General features: G+C 51.1%; 8 protein-coding genes across 8 annotated transcripts; 3 read left to right on the top strand and 5 right to left on the bottom strand.

The window, feature by feature from the left end:
• The first annotated feature begins 413 nt into the window (after positions 1-413).
• Positions 414-2,099, top strand: BO79DRAFT_174224 (elongation factor 1-alpha). The gene is made up of 4 exons (XM_025679726.1): positions 414-519; positions 589-718; positions 781-919; positions 976-2,099. Exons 1-4 carry the CDS (start codon positions 515-517, stop codon positions 2,082-2,084), a joined length of 1,383 nt encoding a protein of 460 aa, XP_025538823.1. The 5' UTR covers positions 414-514; the 3' UTR covers positions 2,085-2,099.
• A 3,858-nt stretch (positions 2,100-5,957) lies between these two features.
• On the bottom strand, positions 5,958-6,626 carry BO79DRAFT_174223 (uncharacterized protein; the record flags this gene model as incomplete). Its single annotated transcript, XM_025679725.1, has 3 exons — positions 5,958-6,096; positions 6,169-6,483; positions 6,550-6,626. Coding segments are annotated over 3 exons (531 nt in total), but the record flags the coding sequence as incomplete, so codon positions are not given.
• Positions 6,627-9,438: 2,812 nt separating this feature from the next.
• Positions 9,439-12,291, top strand: BO79DRAFT_238079 (putative alpha-L-rhamnosidase B; the record flags this gene model as incomplete). Its single annotated transcript, XM_025684773.1, has 4 exons — positions 9,439-9,460; positions 10,099-11,033; positions 11,087-11,358; positions 11,406-12,291. The coding sequence occupies 4 exons, from the start codon at positions 9,439-9,441 to the stop codon at positions 12,289-12,291; spliced, it is 2,115 nt and encodes a 704-aa protein (XP_025538821.1).
• Positions 12,292-12,457: 166 nt separating this feature from the next.
• On the top strand, positions 12,458-13,905 carry BO79DRAFT_20169 (chalcone isomerase domain-containing protein). The gene has a single exon (XM_025681594.1). It carries the CDS (start codon positions 12,539-12,541, stop codon positions 13,859-13,861), a length of 1,323 nt encoding a protein of 440 aa, XP_025538820.1. The 5' UTR covers positions 12,458-12,538; the 3' UTR covers positions 13,862-13,905.
• Positions 13,906-13,917: 12 nt separating this feature from the next.
• BO79DRAFT_209377 (glutaredoxin) lies at positions 13,918-14,727 on the bottom strand. Its single transcript, XM_025682590.1, has 3 exons — positions 14,479-14,727; positions 14,283-14,381; positions 13,918-14,189 (listed from the first exon to the last, which is right to left on the bottom strand). Exons 1-3 carry the CDS (start codon positions 14,531-14,533, stop codon positions 14,029-14,031), a joined length of 315 nt encoding a protein of 104 aa, XP_025538819.1. The 5' UTR covers positions 14,534-14,727; the 3' UTR covers positions 13,918-14,028.
• A 234-nt stretch (positions 14,728-14,961) lies between these two features.
• BO79DRAFT_195953 (uncharacterized protein) lies at positions 14,962-17,189 on the bottom strand. The gene is made up of 2 exons (XM_025681168.1): positions 16,875-17,189; positions 14,962-16,758 (listed from the first exon to the last, which is right to left on the bottom strand). Exons 1-2 carry the CDS (start codon positions 16,971-16,973, stop codon positions 15,256-15,258), a joined length of 1,602 nt encoding a protein of 533 aa, XP_025538818.1. The 5' UTR covers positions 16,974-17,189; the 3' UTR covers positions 14,962-15,255.
• A 2,306-nt stretch (positions 17,190-19,495) lies between these two features.
• BO79DRAFT_245786 (BAG family molecular chaperone regulator) lies at positions 19,496-21,114 on the bottom strand (the record flags this gene model as incomplete). Its single annotated transcript, XM_025685497.1, has 2 exons — positions 19,496-20,981; positions 21,084-21,114. The coding sequence occupies 2 exons, from the start codon at positions 21,112-21,114 to the stop codon at positions 19,675-19,677; spliced, it is 1,338 nt and encodes a 445-aa protein (XP_025538817.1). The 3' UTR covers positions 19,496-19,674.
• Positions 21,115-22,528: 1,414 nt separating this feature from the next.
• BO79DRAFT_149772 (LMBR1 domain-containing protein) lies at positions 22,529-24,647 on the bottom strand (the record flags this gene model as incomplete). Its single annotated transcript, XM_025678599.1, has 2 exons — positions 22,529-24,266; positions 24,346-24,647. 2 exons carry the CDS (start codon positions 24,645-24,647, stop codon positions 22,529-22,531), a joined length of 2,040 nt encoding a protein of 679 aa, XP_025538816.1.
• Positions 24,648-25,860: the final 1,213 nt, after the last annotated feature.

Genomic DNA, 25,860 nt, shown 5'->3' with positions numbered 1-25,860 from the left:
CAAGGTGGGGTCGTAGTTCGGCGCTCCGAAGGCGAGGAACCAAGGAAAGGCGAGAAAAGGACAGGCTGATCGCGCAGTCGTTGCTGGGCTGCAAGCGTGTCCAGTAGAGTCTGGAAAAGGCTCCGCCGTGAAGATTCTGCGTTGGTCCCGCACCTGCGTGGTGGGGGCATTACCCCTCCATGTCCAATGAATACAAGTCAAAGCCAAGGGTTGAAGCCCGCCCGCTTAGTCGCCTTCTCGCTTGACCCCTCCATATAAGTATTTCCCCTCCTCCCCCTCCCACAAATTTTTCCTTTCCCTTTCCTCCCTCGTCCGCTTCAGTACGTATATCTTCCCCTCCCATCTCTCTCTTCCTTCCTGTCTCTTCTCTCTTTCTTCATTCATCCCTCTCTCTAACTGACTTTGTTGCTCAGCACCTCTACGCGTTCTGGCCGTAGTATCTGAGCAATTTTTTCTACAGACGTTTTCTATCTAATTCCAAAAAAGAACTTCGAGTTCATTCACAACCGTCATCATGGGGTAGGTTCAGACAACAATCCATCATCTAAGAGAGGAAGGACATCGGCTAACGGCTATCTTCTTCAACAGTAAGGAGGACAAGACTCACATCAACATCGTCGTTATCGGCCACGTCGATTCCGGCAAGTCCACCACCACTGGTCACCTGATCTACAAGTGCGGTGGTATCGACCAGCGTACCATCGAGAAGTTCGAGAAGGTAAGGAGGATCATACATCCAACAGGATCATATCAAGACACGGTACTAACTACATCCTACAGGAAGCCGCCGAGCTCGGTAAGGGTTCCTTCAAGTACGCTTGGGTTCTTGACAAGCTCAAGTCCGAGCGTGAGCGTGGTATCACCATCGACATTGCCCTCTGGAAGTTCCAGACTGGCAAGTATGAGGTCACCGTCATTGGTATGTACTCACAGAGTTCTCTCTTCATCAAATCAATATACTAACGTCCATCTTAGACGCCCCCGGTCACCGTGACTTCATCAAGAACATGATCACTGGTACCTCCCAGGCTGACTGCGCTATCCTCATCATTGCCTCCGGTACTGGTGAGTTCGAGGCTGGTATCTCCAAGGATGGCCAGACTCGTGAGCACGCTCTGCTTGCTTTCACCCTCGGTGTCCGCCAGCTCATCGTTGCCCTCAACAAGATGGACACCTGCAAGTGGTCCGAGGACCGTTACAACGAAATCGTCAAGGAGACCTCCAACTTCATCAAGAAGGTCGGATACAACCCCAAGGGTGTTCCTTTCGTCCCCATCTCCGGTTTCAACGGTGACAACATGCTCGAGCCCTCCCCCAACTGCCCCTGGTACAAGGGTTGGGAGAAGGAGACCAAGGCCGGCAAGGTCACTGGTAAGACCCTCCTTGAGGCCATCGACGCCATCGAGCCCCCCGTCCGTCCCTCCAACAAGCCCCTCCGTCTTCCCCTCCAGGATGTTTACAAGATCTCCGGTATTGGAACTGTTCCCGTCGGTCGTGTCGAGACCGGTATCATTGCCCCTGGTATGGTCGTGACCTTCGCTCCCGCCAACGTCACCACTGAAGTCAAGTCCGTTGAGATGCACCACCAGCAGCTCAAGGAGGGTGTCCCCGGTGACAACGTTGGTTTCAACGTCAAGAACGTTTCCGTCAAGGAGGTTCGCCGTGGTAACGTTGCCGGTGACTCCAAGAACGACCCCCCTCTTGGCTGTGAGAGCTTCACCGCCCAGGTCATCGTCCTCAACCACCCCGGTCAGGTCGGCGCTGGTTACGCTCCCGTCCTGGACTGCCACACTGCTCACATTGCTTGCAAGTTCGCTGAGCTCCTTGAGAAGATTGACCGCCGTACCGGAAAGTCTGTTGAATCTGCCCCCAAGTTCATCAAGTCCGGTGACGCTGCCATCGTCAAGATGATTCCCTCCAAGCCCATGTGTGTTGAGGCTTTCACTGACTACCCCCCTCTTGGTCGTTTCGCCGTCCGCGACATGAGACAGACAGTTGCGGTTGGAGTCATCAAGGCTGTTGAGAAGAAGGAGGGTGGTTCTGGCAAGGTCACCAAGGCCGCCCAGAAGGCCGGTAAGAAATAAGCTGGTGCAGGGTGAAAATGGCATGATGAACCTTTGATGATCAAACAAAACAATGGAATTACGGAATTAGACTTTAAGTTTATGTAGTTGATCCTACAAAACTTGAATTACGACTCGTTTCGTTCATTTGGCTCGCATCGTAGGCAATTTGTAGAGTTTTCCGTTTTCGGCTTCATGAAGCTGAAGTAGTAAATATTTCTATATCGAGATCTTAGTAATCTGTCATCGGTAGATGACTAATCATACTCTAACCAATCACAGTGCTTCTGATTCGACGTCCCCCGCAGTGTAGAACTTCGACAAACAAGCCATATTAACTCTCTTGATACATGTTTGAGATGTCCTCGCGACATGAGCTTACGTCAAGCCTCTGTTGCTTCTATAATTACATTTTGCTCTATTTTATAGATGTTTGTGTTGTAACTACCAAGCTCCGACCTTATCATGCCGCAACTGCCCCTAAGAAGTCCACGCAACAGTCATCATCTAAACCGCTTAAGTCAGCGTCTCCGACATGCCATCCATGTCTGTAGTTCAACGTAACCAAACAATCCAGCTTCAATTCATCTTCACCGTCATCGTCGTCAGCCCTTGAATAATTCTAAAGGGCATCAGTCGTTGATACCATCGATTCCATCGAACGCATTACGTCACTACAATAATATTACTTCAACTTAGATGAGGCCATGAACTAGCCACCATCAATTGAAAATGATACCGTAATGTCACTTGAATCCTTGATTGATGGGTATTACAGGTGACAAATGTCGTCGCTGTCTGTACTTAACTCACATAGTCTGCTTATATGTTGTGCTATTTCGAAGTGATTGAGGTGAAAATCATCGAAAGAAAGACGAAGAAGACTGACTACGAAACAAGTAGCAGCTGTATAAACATTACTTTGTCGCAGTGAATTGCTCCTAGTAGGTGCTGATGACGAATTTGATGGTCGCTTCTTTGGATATTTCAAGATCTACTACTCACTTTGGTGGTATCAATCGAATGATATGACCATGACCGGGGGTAAGTAGATGAGATATTGAACAGGTTGCTTGCGTGGTTTACGTGAAGGCGGGTGTGCTGGATGCTCTAGTTATATGTATGTGTAACTACTTCCTACTGGAAAAACATCCATTCCTGTTTGTACATCATCGCACCCATACCCGACCTCTTCGGTGAGTGCAGCTTCTAAGGATCCAAATAAGATTTTGCTCTTCTAGAGACGGAAACCACTCGCTTGGAAGATGAAACCTTGAACTGTGATATAAATTTCTAGTGGACCAATATTTATCTACTCCTAAAATTTCCTACCACAGCTTCATGATATTCTCGGAACAACCAAGCTTATCTGTCTCTGAAGGAGAAACTTCTCTTTTGAAGACAAACCCGCTCTTCTAGACGACAAAGTCGCAAATGCTTTGTCTTTTACCAGATGGATAAGCGCACTAGGAGCGGTTTCTGACATCCAGGACCTGTATGAGTGGCATAAGAAGCACGCCAGCCAGTGGACATCTCAACTTCAGATCTATCAAACGAACCACCACCAAGTCCAATCCCATCACACGATGCATCTAACAGGCTACTGGATCTACGCTATTAGCTATAGTTACTCGATGCCACAGGCTGACGTCAAAACGCTCAATGCAGATGGTACCACAGAAAATAAGAAAAAATCTATCAGATTCAGGCTGAGCATAATAAAAAGTCCAGGGAGTCAAAGTCCCAGGCAGCGTTGGCGCGACAAATCACAAAGCATCGCACAGATCTGGAGAAGTCTGGAGAAGATGTTCTCTACTTGACTAGGCAGACTAACGTTGTGTTGAGGAAGCGGATGCTGTTCGTCACGCTAGATTGTGTCGATGGGGTCTGGGGTCTTGTGGCGGAGGACGCGTGAGGCAATTTGTGAGAGCTATAGTCATGATACGATCAGCGGATAGAGGCTCTGTAGACAACTTTGTGAACGATGGAAGAAAGAAGCATTGTGGGGGGGAGGGGGGAGGTGAAGGATATGCGCCATTGACTCAGATCACAAATGTAGGAAGATCAAATATAATCAAATATAAAACTAAGAAGTACACGTACAAGTTACGGCAGAAGGGATTCGCTGATGGTCACCCACCCGAACTACTAACCTCGCGGCGTGTCAGTGTGGCTTAAGTACAGCTGAGCGGACGGAGCCCTGTTCTCCACACCTTGTGGTCGTATATACTTGTATAGCTCCTAAGAAGGTATAGCAGGGGCTTGAACCGAAAGAATGAACAATCTAACAATGTACGAAAGTTGCGGTGCTTGTGAGGCCCAGCCTCCCATGCCTTTCTCGGGTGATATTCTCACGCGATCTATTCTGCTTCCGCCACATTCGACAGCAACAGCCTGAACCTGTCGGAGATTGCCAAAAAGATAGGGAAAAGAAATCTGCGGAATAATGAAGGGACATAAAACTGAGAAAGGTGTAGAAGGGGTTAGTGTCCAACCTAGAAGATGATGGAATCGAACAGGGGCTAGCCTGATACACGAGTGCTAATACAATTACATCGAAGCCCTCACCGTAGATCAAGTTTCTGTCCTTCGGGTTTATAAGGTTCTTATAATGAATACATAACCCTTCCCCCCCCCCCCCCCGGGTGGCATATGACATCCCAGTAGTCTGAAATACTCAATAGCCAGTGACTTGTGTGCCGTACTCTAACTAGCCTTCCTATTTTCGTGGGATATGGATAGTCTTTTTGTGCAATCTGTGGTTTTGCTTTTTCTTTGCCTGGAGCATGTGATATAGAGGAAAGAGAGTTGGGTGTCCAATGTCAATCTTACCAATCCTTGTTTAGCATTAATATTTACAGGCTACTAACGACTGACCTTGTCATTCAGACAAATCTACAGCCTTTTCGTCAATCCGTACTTGTTGGTGTAATTCACGGCCCTTCTTATATCAAAAGGATCGTATAATCCACCCATGAAGCTTACAGAGCCTATCTAGCCCCCACCCATTCCCATGTCTCAATAAATAGGGATATAGAGAAGGGTAAACATTCTGATAAAAACGAATCTTCGATCACAGCACCGCTATCATCAACACTTGGGGATCTCAGTCCCCTGTGCACCAGGCGCTTTCGGCTAGAGCGTCAGGCGTTTGAATCTATCAAGCAGAGGCTCAATCTTATCTAGTAGAAGCAAGAAAAGGAATCAAACCGTATTACATTCAGTCTGTAGGAAGATGATCCTGATCTAATCACATGCGATCTGAAGACGTAGGAGTAGAGCGCCTACCTTCCCTTTTAGGAAGGTGCCTAAATCCCACTGTGTACCAATACGGCTCCCTGTATGACCACTCCATGAAAACAACCATTTTAAGGATCAAAATATAATGTGTCGTTCCCACTGCACTCTCCGACAGCATCCACGCAGTTTCTACACTTTCAGTAACAATCTCAGCATCATTTTTGTACCCAGAATCTCCATAAGCCTTCTTACTACCCCGAAACCACCGACTTGTTGATAATGTGCAGTCCAACTAGCAAGGCCTCTCTCACTACGGATGCACCACTACCATTATCACCATCGCCATCAGATGGATTTGAGCCGATGCCTTTTTACTGCTTGCCACTGTTCGTCCGATGGCAGTTTATTGGAACGGCACCCGATACCTTCGTTGAGCTCATAGCGCTCAACCTCGGCAATCGCCAGAGCAAGCTCCGCCTCCTTTACCTTCTCCGGGTCACCCTTGGCTTGCTTTAGTTTGGCTTTAGCTCTTAGGATGCGGGACTGCAGCTTGGATTTCTCTTTGTGAAAAGGATCGACTGCCCTTTGGAGGGCTCTTCTCTCGTTTCGACGCCTGTTCTTCCGCAGTATCTTCCGCTTTTTCGGTGGATTAAGGGCCCTTTTCTTAGCTCTTCGCTCCCGCGCTTTGAAAGCTCGGCGTGCTCGCCTCTCTGCCTTTTTCTCCTCGGGAAGCGCATCGTACAACTTCTTGTCGATACCCGGATTTTCTCTGCGTCTCCTCCGTTGATATTCCCTGTTTTGTGGTCTCCGTGCGATATTCTGGGCCTTTGTTCTCTTGGCTTTTTCAGGGTTCTCCTGCCGCCACTTTCGCATGGCGTTCCTAGTGTATTCCTGGAAGCGCTCCACTTGTTCCGGTGACATTCTGCCCCTCCACTTTTTGTAATAGATCCGTTGTTTCGCGGCAGCAGCCAGCCGCTTGGCTTTTGCCACTGAGCTCTCCACTTTCGTGGCCTGCTTCGTAACAGGATGGAAATCATCTTCTGAGAAATTGTACTCCCAAGTGCAGTCATCTGGGTTGTCCACCGCGTTCGACTCGCTGGTTGAGGCAAGGGCATAACCGTCTTTACTTTCACTATCGGCGGTCAACCCATCATCGGTCAACCCATCATCTGTTATCTCGCTGTCGTTGGTCGTCTCGCTATCGTCTGTCATCTCGCTATCGTCGGTTATCTCATCCGCTCTCGACTCATCCGCGGCTGTTGATTCGTCCGCGATTGTCACTTCGCCTTTGTGGGGGCTGAGATGAAGATCGATATTGTACATTGTTCGGTTTCTCTTAATGCAAAATGATTTCTTTGACTGCACTTCAGGGTCGCAGTGGGGTCGATGCGACTCTAGCATGCACGAGTGCGTGCATGCCCCTAACCAACTGAAGACCTCATTAGGATCTCCATACACGCATGCATCCTGTAGGTGCCTGGGGCATTTCGGTGCGTAGCCCCCCAATATTGAACAGTATATTGCTTCTGCGAGCAGGCATATCGGTCGTACAAAATTGACGAGGTCTGCATCTGGGTCATCGCCCCATGGCATAATGAAGAGTGTAGCGAACCTGCAAGTCCTGGGAACAAGTTTCTGATGCAAGACTTGGTACTGAAACGAATTTTTCCTATTTGGTAAGACATAATTGTCAGATGCAAGCATCAATCATTGCTCCGCTGGCGTAGGCTTACATTGACGTGGTGGGTTTGGTTTCATGGTTCCTTTTTCGTCCTCTGAGCCCTCTATTGTATTTCCCGGTTGCTGAGCCTACATATAACCAATGCGGCTTGTCTTCGGCATTTACTACTTTGTCCTGGTAGATGATCTTCAAGTAAGCACCGGGTTGGTCGGTGTCCGTCCAATTTAGCGTCATGAGGTCACGTAATGTTGGCGGAGATTCGCTGTTAAGAAGGTCCTTGAAAGTGGAGATGGTGTAAGTGTTCATCAGTTGAACAATCTGGCAATCCTCGAATGCCGCTAATGTGTCATGCCAAGGCTCTGCTTTAGGGAGCCTTCGGATCTCCTTGACTGTTAGCTCAACTCGGGCCTGGAAGTTGGGGTATTCATCAAAGCCGAAGTTTTCCAGGGCATTCGCGCATGGCATCTGGAATTTGCGGCTTCCAAAACCGTAACTTTCGAGAGTTCTATTCTTTTTTGGATGCATTGGCGGAAAGGGATACTGGAGTATTACTGGAAGAGCGAAGGATGGTTTGTATGAGAGAATTGGGATATGGCCATCCTGGAGGGGAAAGCGCCCAGCTATTTAAAATCCCAGAACCTTTGTGTTGGTAAATGCCTCCAAACGGCTGTTACCGGCCTATAAATCGTCTAAGTGGACAGGAATCTGGCCTTCCTGGATGGGAAAGTCCGCAACCGCCCCAGATCTAGACGGTGTATGGGGACATATCTAAATGGGCGTTACTAGCCTGTGTATGAGGCATGAGACCACGGGATGCTCCGAAAATGACAATCCGTATTGGAACCAAAAGGAAAAAGCCTTGCCGGTCTAATCGAGCTCGGAATTTATAGCTTAGGCACAGGTACTAGCCTTGCTGATGATGTCGAGCTATGGAGGAGGGCTTGCTGTTGCTGTTTGATTACTCTATGCCGTAGGACCATTATCTCATAATATCCCGACTGCCAACTCATACGCTCGCTGATGTCTTGTCAAATTGCATATAATATCATTTTGCCAGCAATTTGACCCATCTAATGTGTAGTCGTATACGACACAAATCTAGTGAGTTGTTTGTCTGAGCGAGCAAGCCGATCAGCATCCACTCAAGCCATGTACGCCTCCATCGGCCGTATATTTACATGACCCCGTTCCAGCTGCAGTGGCATTCTTCCCTGGATACAACACCACGTTGTCGTAGTCGATATTATAGCACGGATTTACCTCTGAGCACGAGACCGTCGAGACCACTGACTTCTCAGTATCCACCCATCCCGTAAAATTGACAAACGCAACATTGGAAATTGACATCTTGCTTGTGCCCGCATAGGAGCCGTTGTCTCCACTGTCTTGGCTGATGGAAGGGCCAGCGCTCGCTCCCTGTACGTTGAAGTTTGAAAAGAGGACGTTACGAATGCTGCCCCAGCCATCGCCGCGAGGCACACCGGCGCTTTCGTAGGAACTTTGAGGGACGAGAGCTCCCACCCAGGTTTTGAGGTAGGCGCTGTTGTGCATGTCTTCGTTGTATCGAATAATCTGATCACCATTAGTACTACTGATGATGGTGGCCGGGAAATCATCACGTACATTGACCTTGTCCACGCGAATGTTAGCTACGCTACTATCTTCCAAGTATTGACCCAAGCTGCCAATCGCTATGCCGTTGCCACCACGGCAGGTGACGTTCTGAATGTCAATATTATAGGAGCGAGGCTTGATAGCGATGCAGTCATCTCCACCTTGGTAAACAAAGTTGGTGAGCTGGATGTTGACAGCGTCCATAGTATCTGAATACGAGACACTAGTCAGTCCTAGTACAAGTCACTGATAAGGATGGAAAAACATACCGAAACCATCCGTATTCTGCACCCAATTGTCACCCCACGGGGCATCCACAGCCGTGGCATTGCAGTAGATGTTGTTGAAGCGCATATTAGTCCCGTTCATGATGTTGATACTCCATAAAGGCGGATCCTTGACGTAGAAGCTGTCAACAACCACTTCAGACACGTTCCAGAAGACAAAGGGCATCGGACGCCCCGGCTGTGTGTCGCCCTTCTCAGCTGTGTACCAAGTATTTCCATTGCCGTCGATGCCGCCGGTGCCATAGCCATTGATGGTGATGTTGTCGCCGCTAATAATGAAGCCCGCATGGTGGTTTTGGAACGCAACTGGGTAGGAGTTGTTACGCCAGTAGGTAAGATTGTCGGAAAACTGGACCGAATCAGTGTTTCACAGGTCACGAGATGGGCACTGAGGAAGTCTTACTGTCCACTTTCCCCGCCATTCGATTGCCACATCCTTCAATGTTGGATGCAGTCTTGTCGCAATCCAGTAGGATTGGTCTTCGGGGAAAATGATGGTACCTCCATTGCCACACTCTTCGAATGCCGCCATAATATTGGGGACGTCGTCACGATGGCCTCCGTTTGCTCGCACGGTGCAGACATTGTGATTGTTTTCCACATTTCCTGCATGGCCAACAGAGGCCAGCCCCAGAAGCAAGAGCGAAACCGAAGCTGCTAGTTGCATTATGAACGCGGGTGATGCGCGCTGTAAGTGTCTGGGAGCATTGGTTCCTTTATTGAATGCTGACCGGGGCTTCCATTAGAGGTGATGGACGATCAGACCAGACTTCGGTGCTACTTCTACCGAACTACAAATCCCACTAATATCCTCAATTTCCCTGTGCGGAGAAAACCCGGGGAGAACTTCATGCACTGGCATTCGAATGACGCCTTTATGCACGATCGACGGGCTCTCTGTAGGAAATTCCACCAATAACGCCGGCAATCCCACTAGCCTACTGCTGCACAGCCAACCAACGTCGCCCCCTGAACGTGTGAGAAAGCTTGCCTGTTCGCTTATATTTGATTGATTCAATCCGCCATTCAGCCGAGACCGACCTGACTAATTTACCCCAGACTGCCCCGTTAAGCCAATCGATCCGTCCCGCACGAGCACGCCAGCGATATTAATCCTTCGAAGCTAGCGACCCCTCTTCGCTTTCTGGGCAAAAGCCCGGGGGAACATTATCTCGAGCCGAGACGTTTATATGAACCCGCGTGTCTGGTGGAGAATGGATGTTGCTCGGTGTGGTAATTGGTGCTGCAGTCTGCGGAACAGACAAGACAGCAACCATGCGCTGCCACAGGCTCTTGTCGGGCGTGCTCGCTCTACTTCCTCTCTCAGTTGCTCAAAGCTGTTGGCGCAACACCACTTGCTCTGGTCCGACCGACAGCGCTTTCTCCGGGCCGTGGGAGAAGAATATTTTCGCACCATCGTCGAGAACTCTGAACCCTGAGAAGCTCTTTCTCATTACGCAACCGGATAAGACGGAAGACTATACCCCATTTGCACTTCATGGAAACGGGTCATTGGTGGTTTATGACTTTGGAAAAGAGGTTGGCGGCATTGTTTCTGTAAACTTCAGCTCCACAGGCACTGGTGCACTAGGTGTGGCCTTCACCGAAGCGAAGAACTATATCGGAGAGTGGTCGGACTCGTCAAATGGAGGCTTCAAAGGCCCCGATGGTGCACTCTACGGTAATTTCACCGAAGCCGGAAGCCACTACTATGTGATGCCGGATAAGAGCTTGCGGGGTGGATTTCGCTATTTGACTCTTTTCCTGATCACCAGCGACAACTCCACCATTCACATCGAGGATGTGACCTTGGAGATCGGCTTCCAGCCTACCTGGTCCAATTTGAGGGCCTACCAGGGGTACTTCCACTCCAATGACGACTTGCTCAACAAGATCTGGTATACTGGTGCCTACACTCTGCAGACGAACGAGGTGCCGACCGACACGGGGCGCCAGATCCCGGCGATGGCCGAAGGCTGGGCGAACAATTGCACCCTTGGACCTGGTGATACGATCATTGTCGACGGAGCGAAGCGTGACCGTGCGGTATGGCCGGGTGACATGGGCATTGCTGTGCCTTCGGCGTTTGTGAGTTTGGGCGACTTGGACAGTGTCAAAAATGCGCTGCAGGTTATGTACGACACTCAGGTAAGATCACACCATTGCGATTGTGCTATTTCTCAGATACTAACGCTATGCAGAACAACTCGACAGGTGCATTCGACGAGTCTGGCCCGCCGCTGAGCCAAAAAGACTCGGACACGTACCACATGTGGACGATGGTCGGGACCTACAACTACATGCTCTATACCAACGACAGCGATTTCCTCGAGCAAAACTGGGAGGGGTACCAGAAGGCTATGGACTACATCTACGGCAAGGTGACTTATCCCAGCGGCTTGCTGAACGTCACGGGCACGCGCGACTGGGCCAGATGGCAGCAGGGATACAACAACTCCGAGGCGCAGATGATGTGAGCAATGCCCTACTCATGCACTCATTACCTTCTAACAATCCCAGCTTGTATCACACCCTCAACACAGGCGCAGAGCTCGCTACCTGGGCCGGAGATTCAGCCGACCTGTCCAGCACCTGGACTAGCCGAGCCGAGAAGCTGCGTCAAGCCATCAACGAATACTGCTGGGACGAATCCTACGGCGCATTCAAAGACAACGCCACCGACACCACCCTGCACCCTCAGGACGCAAACAGCATGGCCCTGCTCTTCGGGGTCGTGGATGCGGACCGGGCCGCCAGCATTTCTGAAAGACTAACGGACAACTGGACCCCGATTGGAGCCGTGGCGCCCGAACTGCCAGAGAACATCTCCCCGTTCATCTCCTCGTTCGAGATCCAGGGCCATCTGACCGTGGGACAGCCACAACGAGCACTGGAGCTAATCCGTCGTAGCTGGGGATGGTACTACAACAACGCGAACGGCACACAGAGCACGGTCATCGAAGGCTATCTACAGAACGGCACGTTCGGGTACCGCGGTAACCGCGGGTACTACTATGACACCGCATATGTGTCACACTCGCACGGCTGGTCGTCAGGACCGACGTCGGCGCTGACGAACTACATCGTGGGGATAACTGTCACATCTCCACTGGGGGCGACCTGGCGCATTGCCCCGCAGTTTGTCGATCTACAGTCCGCCGAGGGTGGATTTACGACCTCGCTTGGAAAGTTCCAGGCTGGATGGTCAAAGACAGACAAGGGATACACGCTCGACTTTACGGTTCCGCACGGGACCCAGGGAAACCTCACACTGCCGTTCGTCGGCACTGCAAAGCCATCTATCAAGATCGACGGGACGGAGATCACCCGGGGGGTGCAGTATGCCAACGCGACAGCGACAGTGACGGTCAGCGGAGGAGGAACGTACAAGGTGGAGGTGCAGTAGCGGTAGCAGTAACTACATTATCATTACATAGTACTTATACTAGGACATTAAATAGCATAGTAACCTTCAATCCACCTCAATGCCCACCAAATGCTATACTACCTCAACCGTCCAATCAGGGCAGCTCTAATCACGTGTCCCTAATCATCCGATCCGCTCACTTCCACCGCATCCCCATACTCCAGACTTTACATCCATCTCCAACCCAACCAATTCAACCAACACAACACACACACAAACAAACAAGATGCCACCGATACCCCCTTCCCTCCGCGCCGCCCGCGCTCAATGGCGCACCTGCGCCCAACACCTTCACGCCTCCACCAACCCCCCCAAAACCCGCCTCTACAGCACAACCCGCACCCTCCGCTCCACCACCAGCACCACAGCCAGCAACCCCCTCCGCAGCGCCGCCCGCGCGCCCCGCAGCCGCGAACAAGACCTCGCGCGGAGCAAACGGTCAATGTACATCTCCGCGACGGGGATGATCGTATGCGCCGTCGGAATGTACGGGGTGATCAAAGCGGACGTATTCGGTCTGGAACAAACCACCGCCACCACTACCACCGACGGAGTCGAAATCGAGAACACCACCACCACAAGCGGCAGCACCAAACTCGACGGCCCCAGCACGGGCTTTCCCACAAAGCCCACGCTAACGCACATCCAATCCGCCAGCGGAAACCCCGACCAAGTGGAGACAGGGACGAGCTCGATCCCGCATTTCCCGGCGGTGATTCATCTGCCGAAGTGGTTGGAGAGTGAGGATAATAATACTCCTGCGTCTGCGACGGATTTGCCTGTGGAGAGTAATGGTGAGGGCGAGGAGGAATACCATCTCCTAGGACTGGGTATTCGGACTGTCTCATTCCTCAATTTCCAGGTGTACGTTGTGGGATTGTATGTTGCGAAGGAGGACTTGGCGGAGCTGCAATCGCGACTTGTGCGCACGGCGGTGCATCCTCCGGGGAAGGGCACGGAGTCGGTGATTGATAATGAGGTGGGGGCTACGGCTGCGACGTCGTTGGTGTCGATGGAGAGGGAGAAGTTGAGGGAGTTGTTGTTGGATGCGGAGAAGGGGGAGCAGGCGTGGGATATGCTGTTGAAGAAGGATGGGTTGAGGACGGCGTTTCGGGTTGTGCCGACGAGGAATACGGATTTCTTGCATTTGAGGGATGGGTGGGTGAGGGGGATTACGGGTAGGGCGCAGAGGTATAATAAGGTTGAGGGTGGTGGTGGTAAGGGGGAGTTTGAGGGAGAGGAGTTTGGTCAGGCTATGGGGGAGTTTAAGGGCCTTTTTGGAGGTGGGCAGAGGAAGAGTGTGCCTAAGGGACAGGTGTTGGTGTTGGCCAGGGGGAAGAAGGGCCAGTTGGATGTGTTGGTTCAGGGTGGTGGTGAGGGGAAGGATGCACTGCCGGATAGGTATTTGGGTAGGGTCAAGGATGAGAGGGTGAGTCGGTTGGTGTGGTTGAATTATTTGGCCGGGAAGAATGTCTCGAGTGAGGGGGCGAGACGCAGTGTGGTGGATGGGATTATGGGCGTTGTGGAGAGGCCGGTTGGGACTGTATAATCCGTCCCTCTGCCCCCCTCTCTCCCTACATTATTTCTTATGTTTGAGTATTTAGTGTATGTATGTATGTATTATATATGATCTGATCTGATCTGATAGCACCAATCAATTATCTATCATTACTCCCCTATCACTGCTTCGCAGACAAATCATAGATGGGATGGAATCTACAAAGCACCAGCAGCCTCCAACAACCCCTTCAGCTCCGCACCCTTCTTGCTCTGCAAGTCCGAGTTACCACCAATGTGCTTCTGGCTAATGAAGATGTTGGGGACGGTGCGCTGGTTGGAGATTTCCTGGAGGGCGTCCTGGAGGTCGGCTCCGTCGGCTGTACACAGCACACACATATATCAGCACACGATTTCCATGAAGAATATCTCTCTCTCAAGAGAAAATGGAGGGTAAGGGGAAGGAAACTTACGCAGCTGATCCAACTCAAGAGCAGTGTACTTCGCGCCGAGCTCATTCAGCAAGTTCTTGCTTGCTTGGCAGTAGGGGCAGTAGGATTTGGAGAAGACGACTATATACCATAACATATTAGCAAATCGGTTTCTCCACACAACGTTACACTAATACATCATGTATGACACAATCAATGCTGGGATGGGGGTACCTACCAACGCCATTCTCATTAATCAAGGTCTGGGCCTTAGTCTTAGCAGCGGCGGACATGGTGGGAGAAGGAGCGGCAAAAGAGCCGAAGAGACGGGTGAAGATGGAGGAAATGGTGGCGGTATTGACTGGTAGTCTAATCTAAAAAGAAGAGAAGAGAAGAGAAGAGGAGGGGGAGGGGGAAGTGGGGTTATTTATAAGATTGGGTGGAATGGGTTTAATCAAGGTTTCAGCGGGATGATGGAATCGATCAGATAGGATGGAATAAATTAATGAATTGAATGGATGAATGATGGAATGAGGAGAGCGGATGGTCGGATTACGCAAGGTGCGCTAGGGTGATTATGTAATGGGGGGTGCTGGGGGGGTGCTGGGGGGTGGCTTATTAATGACGGGTCATATGGGGGGTTCTAGAACGGTTACTTAACTATGTATATTGTTGGATGTATACTGTTGTTGTATACTTGCAATAAATGTTTAATATAATTGCGAACTTTGTCTATAACGATATGCACAAAGAAAATCAATGCATGTTCAAAGGAAAGACGCGTGATGTCGTAATGACCGCTCAATGCAGGTGCACAAACACTGGAATCAACAGATAGGGAATCAAATGAGAGTAAAAAGTCTCCAAGGAACGACAAGAAGTAAAAGGTGGATAGCTATTAAAATCCTAGTCAGATCAAACACCACCCAGCTCGCTGAAAAAACAAATCCACAATGCAGGAAATAGGTATCTTAAATGACGGACATATGCCACTCAAAACGAATGCGTCCTCCCCCTACATCACGATGCAGCATCCGCAGCCCTTCTCCTTCGGCGGCGGTTCCTGCGCAGTCACCACTGGCGGGCTCCATTTTGGCTGCAGCGCCGCCTGTGGTGGTTCATGTACCCGCGGCATCGTGCTGTAGCCCGTGCCTGAGTTCGGCCGTCCAGACTCCTTAGACGGTGTCTCCAAGTTCGGGGTCTTCTGCTCTTGCACTTCTTCTTTCTCCACCTTTTCGTTCTGTTCGATCGGCTCCGGCTCCGGCTCCTCTTCCTTGGGTGCCGGCTTCTCAGAGGGCTGTGGCCCGTCTGGCCCGATGGCTAGCGGAGCAAACTCCCGATCATATGTGGTAGGCGTCTTGCCCTCCTTCTCCCACTGCTCTTGCTGCATGCGTCGTGCATGTGTGGGAAGAATCTGCTGGTCAGGCGGAAGACGTGGATCGGGCTTGTACATCGTCGCCAACCACGGCGGGTCGCCTTCTGGCCGGTTAATGGGACGATTCTCGGCCGCTTTAGTGGCCCGCAACGTGCTCGACGGTGCCCGGCTTCTCGGGGTCGCCTTTCGTGTAGTCGACGGAGGAGCCGACGTCTTGCGATTGGTAGCACCGCCCTTGGTGGTCTTCCTACCGGCCGCATTTTGTAGGGTGTTCCCGCGACTGCCAGGCCGGCTCCCTGCCGGAGTAATGTTCTGGGCAGAATCCACCGACATCGGCTCGCTAGCCCGACGGGGCATCCCGAAGGACAAAGCATCGTCATCCCCGTGGGTATTCGCGCGGCTGCGCTGCTTGGAGAATTCCCGTCCGCCGTTCTCGGGATTGGGGGAGACCGGTACTGGGATACCCGAGGGAATGGGTATCCGCGAAGAGCTTTTGCGAAGTCCGGGGTTGCGGTAGAAGCCAGCCGCTCCATTGGCCATGCCCTCTTCCTGTCGACGAGAATCCCACCTTCCACGCTCTTCACCTTCTTCTGGGAAGGTTGGAGACCCGCTATGTTCCCGGAGCTGGGAATCGCCGTGCAAACTGGGCCAGGGTTCCAGTTGCTCGGTCGGTGGGGAGCTGGCAGGTGTTCCATACGAGTCGTAGTTCTTTGCGCGCGTCTTGTTGCCCTCACCCGCCCGACGTTGTAGCAGAATGGCGGCCTGCTGCAGCTCCTCACTCTCAATCTTGGCCAGCTTGTCGCGATGGATCCAATTGTCCTGGTCGATCTCGTCCGTATACATGCCCATTCCCTCATGCCACTCGCCGTGCCTCACCGACCCCTTTCGATAAAGAGAATCCGTCGAGTCTTTGACATTGCCGGCGCTACGACTGGCTACATCGTGTCCGTAGATCGAGCGTGAGCTGCCTGCTTCACTTCCGCGTCGGCTGTGGCTAGCTTGTGGGCGGCCCCGGGAGGTCAAGTGCTCGTGAGCATAGGCGTGACGCGATAGCGAGGAGCTGCGAGAGCCCTTGGAATTACGCTCCCTGGACCTGGCGTGTGAATCGTGGGAGGACCGTGATTTTGAGCGATGCTTAGTACTCTACCGAAACCCAGGTTAGCATGCCAGTCCGGCTTTTGGCCCGCGAAGGCCCGAACGATCGGCGCGATTGCATCAGAGCACCGCAGAAAGGTATGTCGGGAGTGTAACACACTTACATCCTGTCGAATCGGGACAGCGTACTCCCACTGACCCCCATCTACGCTGGGTGACGTCCAAACATCTGTCGTGTAAGTCGCGGTAGCTGTCCCCGCCATTCCAACAGCAATTATTAAGATTCAGTCAAGGCCAGGCCAGCTGGAACCCGTGGTGCAGCGAAGGTGCGTGCAGGATGATTAAAGAGAGTCTGATCACTAGGTGAATAATTTTTTTGCCCTTCCCGTCTTGTTCCCCGATCAGGCCATCCCAGTAGCGCACAGACCAGAAACAGCAATCGTGCTGGACCGTTTGTCTCGAAGACCCCCTAAGCCGAGACTCCAACAAGTGTATGTACGATGTGAGGGGTAGGTGGTTGGGAGATGGAGGGCACGAGTCGGTGGGAAAGGGGGGGGGGGGAAGAAGCGGAACACGAGAGATGCTCCGAAAGGAGGAAATCGTAAACAGCCAGGGAAGTGGAGAAGCCGGAGCCTTAAAATTGCAGCGCAATATGTAATTTTCGGGGGGGTGGAAGAGGAAGTCAGGGACCGGCGGGATGGGTACCGTGGACGTAACTCCGGGCTGGGCACTATTATAGGCCGACGGCGGTTGGCAGACGGCTAGCAGTGTCGGGATCCGAGAATCAGGACCGGTCGGGGGATTGGAAGAAAATGGAATGGTGTTGAGGTAGATGAATTAGGGGGGAAGTTTAAATGGATAGGAAAAGAAGATGGATGAGCTTCGATGAGGGGCAGAGAAGAGTCAAGAGTCAAACGACTGGGAGGAGGAGAAGAGGAAGAAAGAGGAGAGGCGGAGAAGGAAGAAGAGGAGGAGGGGAAGGAAGAAGTCCAAGGAAAAGGAGTGGTTGCAAAGAGATGTGGCTGGACCCGTGGCGCCAAAACTGATTCGTTGACACTCCGGGGGGAGCTGATTAAAGAAAATCTCAATAGAGATAGTAAATAGGTATAAGATGAGGAAGAAAAGAATAGAGGAAGTGCACTGTCCAAGGGTCCCAACCCAGAAGAAGCCGAATGGAAGGGAAGAAGAAGGGCTAAAAGATGAGAGGGGAGGAGAAGAGGAGAAACGGGAGGGAGAGAGAGAAAGAGAATAATGTCGAGAACCAAGACAGAGAGGCAGAACAGAGAGAGAGAGAGACACGGGGGGAAAAAAAGTCCCAATCTCCTTCAGGATTAGCTTCCCGGTGACTATCAGACAAGCCTAGAACTGGTCTGGCCAATCACTCCGACCATCGCCGACTAGAAAAAGAAAAGAACAATTCCCAGCAATTGCCTCGAGAACTAAACTGTGTTAAACTAAACCCAAAAGGAGTACATCTCACTGTCGATCCATCGTTACCCAACTGACTGGCACCGAAAACTGTTCTTTTTTCCCTGTCTTCCCCGTCAACGTCCATGTGTGCAGTCTATCTACAGTATTTCTGTACTTTTTGCCAAACCCTGCAGCTGAGCCCTCACATTGCTTCCATCTTATTTCCTACATACTATAAATATTTTTTTTTTCTCATAAATTGAGGGAATTCAGTATATTGAGATCCAAGTTCTGCCTATTGTTTGCCTGTCTGCCTTGAGCACCGAGGAGCTGGATCGATACAATATGCAATTTCCCCAGTGACGGGTCGATATGACATCGAGAACGCCAACCGAGGCTAATTCAAGTCACATCTTTGAGTTTCTGTTCTCGATTGCGTTGTGATACATCTCTCCCATCTTGCATTTTTAAGCGAGGCCACTAGTTCAGTGATCCGCCTGGTAAGTAGGAAGTAGTAGATCTCCCATCACACACCTTCCACTACTAAGTACTGTACTGGCTGTACTAGTAGACACCGTTAGTATGATCTACCCAATCCCTGCCAGTTACAGTCCCGCGGGATTAAAATAAGAAACCATGACTCTTATCACTCTCTCTGCACATTACAGAGGTAGAAGCAAAAACTCAATTCTTTACAAAAAAATAAATCATAAATAGAAGTTGTTATCCCCAGTTCCAATCTGATAGCCTCACCATCAAAAGTCGGGTAAATTCCCAACTTACCTGTAACAACCTCCTTGCCTTTAACCTACCCAACCCAACCCAACCCATGACCAAACAGTACCAGTATCGCCCATTACCAACCAGCAACTTCTAATCACCAGATGGCTTGCTCGGTGGTCTACGCCACGGCCGCTGACAGGCTTAACATTAACGTCAAGGTTTGTTTTGACCAAGGTCATCCTGAACTTTGAGGGTTGTGTCTTAACCAGGATATCCTTGATTGACCTGACCGACCATGAGTGAGTGTTGTGGTTGGCTCGGAGAGTGTCTTGCGCTCAGGATCTATTTCACCGCATCCGAATACTACTTACTCAGTACTTACTTACTTGAACACGTGGTCCACATGTACTTATGTATGTGTGAAATATATGTAAGTAAGCAAGTGGTAGAAACACACTGATTTGTACGGACTATCGCAATCATTATCCTGCAAGGAACCAACCCCCAACCACCAGCCTATTCAATTTTATCGTCCGGACGCCGTCCCATGCAAATCATAGGTAAAACCCGCAGCATTTGTATGTATGTGCAGCATGAACTCAGTTGTGGTAATGGTCTCGATGCACGAGGGGGGTCTATCTGTTCTAGATAAGTAGCTCCTGGATGGCACCCGACAGACAGACCCTAACAAAGCAAAGCAAATGAAGATAGCAAAAGGTTAATGTGTTCTCTATTTCGTTGTATTATTATGATCATCTTTCCCTGGAATATTCCCATCGCTCATGTACAGAAGAAAAAGCAAAAGTTGCATAATTTGCCAGCCGCGACGTCTTATGTCCTGCTGACCTGGTCCAGACTGTTGAGCGCGTTCTGAGCTGACTTTACAAGAGCCCGGCGCGCATCACGGATTTCCTGCACACCGTCGGGGTTGATGTTGTCCGCATTCAAAAGAACCTGCGCCAGAATCGTCTCCGTCAGCTTCTTATACTCGAACTCGCGTGACTTGGCATCCGCCGGTGTGTTCGTGATGTAGTCCTCGCAGAGAGGAACAAGCTCCCGCTGCAGATACGACGACAGGGCGTTCACTTGGTCGATCGGGTTGTTGAACGACTTCAAATTGGGTGCTGGGGGCGGCATGCCGGTTCCGTTGGACGGGCGCGGAGGTTCTTCGGCGGGAGGTGGGAGGCTATTTGAACCGTCGCCTTGCTTTCCGCTCTTCTTCTTATTCTTGCTGTTGCGCTTCTTGTTCTTCGACTTCTTGCGACTAGATCCCTCCTGACGGGCGGATTCCGCGTTCCTGTCAGCCTCCGCCTCGGACAATTCACTGGGCGAGCTCTCCCCCGGCTCCACTCCGGAGACGACACATAGCACTTCCGACTGTTGTTTGAGACCCTCCGACCGACACGGCAGCGAGTCGTTGTCCAACAACTTCCCCTTGTAGAGCAGTTTGATCCGCTTCGGATCAGGGGTGCGCGTCGCCTCCGCTGCCCGCTGTCTCAGTTGACCCACGCTGAGGGCGCCGTCGTTGATAGCGTAAGCCGGGAAGTGCAGATCGTACTTTTCCTTGCGGTGTTTCAGAATAAGAGTGTCGGGCTCGGTGTCCTCCGCTCCTGCGTATTGATTGCGATACGTGTTTGCGGGTGGGTTGACGATATCATCTTGTGTGATGTAGCTGTAGTCGTTGTCGGTGACTTGGGGGGTATTGTCGACGTTGGTGTAACCGCGGCGCCAGAAGTTGGCGAACGGAGTGCGCCAGGACATGACGAGAATGACAATTGTACAGACGATGAGGGTGTAAGCGACGGGTGTGGTGTATGCGGCGTCCGGGTGGTCCGCTAGTAGTTCGGGCCAAGGCGTAAGCAGGCGCAGGGGAGTCGAGTCTTTGGCTGATGAGAGCGTGGCGATGAGTTGATGGTGGAAAGTGTGCAAGGACGGAGGAAGGTTGGTGGTGACGTGGTCTAAGTAGGATGCACACGTCTCGCCCAGCGAGGACAGAGAAATGTGCGAGAGCAGCTGGCTCATGGATTGACGGCCAGGGCACGAGGCAATGAAGGGGGATGACGACAGGGGAAGGGCGTGTTTGAGGTCATGGAAGATGGCCACTTTAGCTCCGGACCAGGCAGATAAGGCGGAGAGGGCTTTTTTTTTTTTTTGCCGCAGCCGCAAATCCTGCGGTGGAGCTGCTGCTGCTGCCCGCAATCGGAGTTGCGCAGTCAACTTACTTGGGTGGTACTACTTACTAGTTACTTGTTGCTCAAGGCAGACAGGCATATATCCTCCAGTAGTAGTTACCACTACTAATGATCTCCTGACAAGGCTGCTGTGCCTTTCTCATTGCTTTTTTCCCCCTTCCTCCTCACACGACAAACAACAACACGAGCCACACCATGTGGTCTTCAAGGCTTACAGGGGAAAAGCATAATCTGCCAAGCCAGTGACTCAAATCTATATTCTCCCCGCCCAGGCATACTCATACTATCTATACTACGATATCACCACTGGAGAAACATACCGCATCAAAGTACTACTTCAATATAACACCCAACAGACCAAACACAACCAACCTACACACAAGACCCTACATTTACCCCCTCTCCTTCATAGGCTACCAGCCCATTTGATCGACCACACGTGGCAATGCACCGCGCACGTCAGATTGGGTTTCATTTTCGCAGAAAAAAACACCAACCCTTTATTTATTTAATATTTTGTACTCCTGGAGCCTTACAGGCAGCAAACCCTCAGCTGCTGAGTGGCAAAAACAGTTCTAGAGGTGAACAATGAAAGTTACTTACCTACCGATCGACATGATCCAGAACTAAGTCTGGCTATCCATGTCAGACTAACGCTACAAATACGAGGACAGGACATTGACCCCGCCCGTCAGAGCTCGTTCAGTATGATAGTTAGGTACCAGCAGAATACAGTAGTTAGATCAAACTTTGGCTCGAGAACAGCGATCGGATAGACATTTATTTGGATAGTGAGTTTGGAGAAGTTAAGCCTTGTGTGTATGTAGTATGTTGAGTTCTTCACCTGGGGTTAGTGTTCTATTATCTCAAAGGATACCACCTTCAAGTGAAAGAGTGGTGCTATTCCTCTTACCATTTGCCTAGAACGTTCATCAGGCTTATCCATCCATCCATCCATCCATCCTGTGTAAGCACGCCCCCTTGTCTAAGTGATATGCATATGCATTCGATATGACCAGCAGGTGTCAGGTACCTACCTACCTGCTGTATCATGCTGGACATGGTGGATTTAGCTTGCTTGCTTACCCTGACTCCTGCAGCGTGATCGACATGGCACTAAAACAGGTGAGTGGGTAGCAGGTTATCTAGTAGTAGGGTTCCCCGCAGCCGTTGTGATCGGGAGAGCTCATGCTAGATGAGATGAGATAGTATGAAGATAAAAGGTTGATGCTGATGCTTACTGTGATATTCATGGTGTTTGTTGGGTATCGCTAGTACTGCATTGAGAAATCAGTATGATGCTGGATACTAACTGTGGCTAGATGTGAAGCGGCTGGGGTAGTCTACAAACAAAGTATACAGGATAAGCGCAAAACTGTCATTGAGAGCTATATATACTATGTACATCTATAAACATTACCATGTAAAAGTGTCTACCAGCAACGCCTTCGCCATGCAGCAAGTCAGGTTACATTACCGACCGGTCAGTGTTCTTACAGTCGGACTCCGCCAGGTGCTGGTCGACCACCAAACCACCTTGCCAGTCCGCTATCACCTTCATTGCTTTCACTGCCCATCCATCTGGGGAGACGGAAGGAGTCGCCCTGCAGCCACTGGGGCTTGCTGGCGGTTTCAAATGTGTTCCTCACTCGATGAGCGAAAGACTGGAAAAAGTTATCTTCATCCTCATCTTCCATCAACGGAGTCGTGGCGGGTGTACCTCTGGAGGCCCGAGGGGTTCTAGAATTCTCCAGCAGCGCGGTGCGAGAGGAGGAGAATGCTGGCGTGTCATCGTCAATGCGACTGGACGGGCGAGGTGACCGACCGCCACGAGGGGAGAGTCCCAAAGAGCCGAGGCCGTTGAGCTCCCGGTCGATAAGATCACGCCCCTCTCGCCACCCACCTAGTCCGTAGCCACCGGGGTTGTTCTCCAGATCATCGTCTTCTTCTTCCAGAAGACCCCAGCTGCAGATATTCTGGACGCGACCGTAGAGATTGAATAGGGTGGCACCGATAGGCACCAGAATGAAGACCGGGAAGAAGTAATCAAAGCCCTTTCCGAGCGGGGTAAGGTCAATGAACCGGCCCAAGAACTTGTAAAAAGTAGTGTTCTGCCGGACGGTCGCAGGCAAAAAGGTCAAGAAGTTGTAAGCGATGGGAACTGTCAGTCTGGCGACTAGCCCCGCATACCAACAGGCGCTCTCCCCGTACGTGTTTCGGCGGACCAAAGCACGGTTGCCCCACACTTTGGCGTCGTTGACACCCACTAATGCTGCCGAGCACATGTACAGCAGCCAAGCAGAGGCAATCAATTGGCGCCCAAAGTCGACCGGCGCAGGCTCCTTGTGGTAAGAAACTATAGAAAGCGTCACAACGGATAGCCGAGGCGCCAAGGACTTGACCAACTCCGACCAGACAACGCACACGGAGGCCGCCGAGAAAACTGCGCCTAGTGCAAGTCGTACGTTTGGAATGACATGCACATAGAGGTGGTAGCGCATATAGGGACTCAGGAAGTTCAGGCTCGGGAGCCAAGATGCTCGATGGGGGGAGTGAATAAACTCGAGCTTCTTAGATGCCGACGCATTGAATATTGCCTGCATGTCTGCTGCGGATAGGACCAAGCGATCCCACTCATCGACGAAGCGAGCCTTCTGATGCCGAGCGCGCTGAAGACGTCGGGTCAAGTCCGCAAGGTAACGTTCAGTAATGACGGCAGGGATAGTGCCGGGCCCGTCCGCATGTTCCAAGAGCCCCGAACGCAGCTCGGGCGGGTTCGAGGTCTCTGCCAATTCATCAATCCATTCCTGAAAATCGCGAGCGGTGCCCGTTTTGCGACGCTGCAATTGAGCAACTTGCGACTCCAAGCTTTCCAGGTCATTAATGGCGTCCATCAAACGGTCGTGCAGTTTCGGAGCATGTGCTTGGATTCTCCGCAGACGACCACTGACGTTGGAGTTACGGAAGAGCGTGCGGGGAATGGACACAAGTCCGTGACCCATCAGATAGATGGCCAGAACCAGACCCCAAACATATGCAAGAGCCATCACTAGCGTCTTAATCGAGGTGAATTCAAAACCATTCTGGATCGAGATGTAGATTAATCCGACCGTTGCACAGCACAGAACAATCAGTTGGTACCGCGCATTGGAGCGAATGGAATATTGAATGCGACCTTTCGGATCACGGTAGCCCGAATCAATGTATTCTCCGAGTAAAGGAAGGATGGCCCTGAGAGGAAGTAAAGCGTTAGTGGTTGATCTAGATTGTGACGGTTGCGATCGGACACATCGTGCTGCACATCACCTACCATGTCAGCACAAAGATTAGCCAGTAAGCGATGCGCCAGGAGACGAGAATTAGACGGTCGGGTAGCCAGATGGCCGTGGGGCCTCCGCCATCGCGCGAGCTCGATGCTAGATCAATTGGTACTAGAAGAACTACACTGGCCGGAAGCGCGAGTGCAAGGAAGACGGGGATGGAAAGGTAGGCCGGAGTCGCGCGGAGAGTGAGAAAGCGTCGCAGAAGTAACAAAACTAGCACAGAGATCGTAAGGAGGGCCAAAGTAAAAAAGACGCTGGACCCCACGGGAACCGGTGATGCGGAAATCATGGCGATTCTGGAGGGGCGTTCGACATGCGGCAGCGGAGGAAGGAGGTAGTAGGAGTAACTAGTCGCAGTACGGGGTAATCCAGGGTCTTGATCGATCGGATCAGTCAATCAATCAATAATAATCATCGTAAGTCAACTTAAAAAGAGAGACTGTTTGACCCAAGAGATCCAGGGGGGTTGCAGAAGCATGCAAAGAAGGTTTTGGGGGCTAGACAGGACGCGGAAAAAAGGGACCGGACAGACAGAGAGGTGATAATGGAAACGAGGACAGTTTTATGGATCATCTCATTTCCCAAAGCTCGTCGTTGTTGGTCGATGCTAATCAAAGTGCATCCATCTGGTGACGACAGCACCCGCGTCACGTGGTATCACCTGACGTGTCCCGCTGCTAAAAGAAGCAACAGGCGGACGAGTACTTTTAAGGCACTGTTTAGTTAGGTCCACTTGGCTGACGCTTTTGCCCGCATTCGACACTAGCCCGATGGATACGGACGGATGATCACGGCGGTGCCTGCGATCGACTCCGTGCCTGGTCGGTCACCCGTGGGGGAAGTTGAAACGGGAAGGATGGGAGTTCTCACGCTGGGGTGTTATGGAATGAGATATATCATCCCATTTCATTGCTTGATTTTTCTTAGAACATGACTGCCCTATATTTTCAGAGTTGTAGAGTGGCATGGTTAATACCTCATCCTATGAAGTGCAGTCCGGCATGCAAATACAATACTGATCCCGACCAGCCCGAAGCACCGCGTGTTTCAGCCGCCGCTTTCCCTGCTCACATATTCTTTCCTCTTTCTACTTTAAAGGTTGAAGGAACACCTTACCAGTTCATTCTACCCGCCACCCAAACTCTGTCCTTAGTTGTAGAAAGATAGAAAGAACACTCCCCCAAGGCTCATGAACAAGATCTCTGAACGCAGAGATATCGATGTTAGCTTTGACTTCGTCTTGATCAGGGGAACTGTGAGGTGAAGAAAGTGTTGTGGAACATGTTTACATTTATAGTAATCTGATTTGAGGGATGGAAAATGAGAAATGGAAAATGACGAAAAATGGATTGGAAGGGGGGAGACAGCATTGACACACCCACAGTCGCCCTAGTGAGTAGGTCGTACGGTCGACTGGCAGATGGCCATGGCTTCTATTCGCGCATCGGAACTTAGTAGTCATTTTTGGTCTGCCGCGTACGGACGCTATGTGCTATTACTTC

This window comes from Aspergillus costaricaensis, assembly GCF_003184835.1.
Source record: "Aspergillus costaricaensis CBS 115574 unplaced genomic scaffold BO79scaffold_18, whole genome shotgun sequence".
NCBI classification, from domain to species: Eukaryota; Fungi; Ascomycota; class Eurotiomycetes; order Eurotiales; family Aspergillaceae; genus Aspergillus; species Aspergillus costaricensis.
This window is presented reverse-complemented; position numbering and strand designations above follow the sequence as displayed.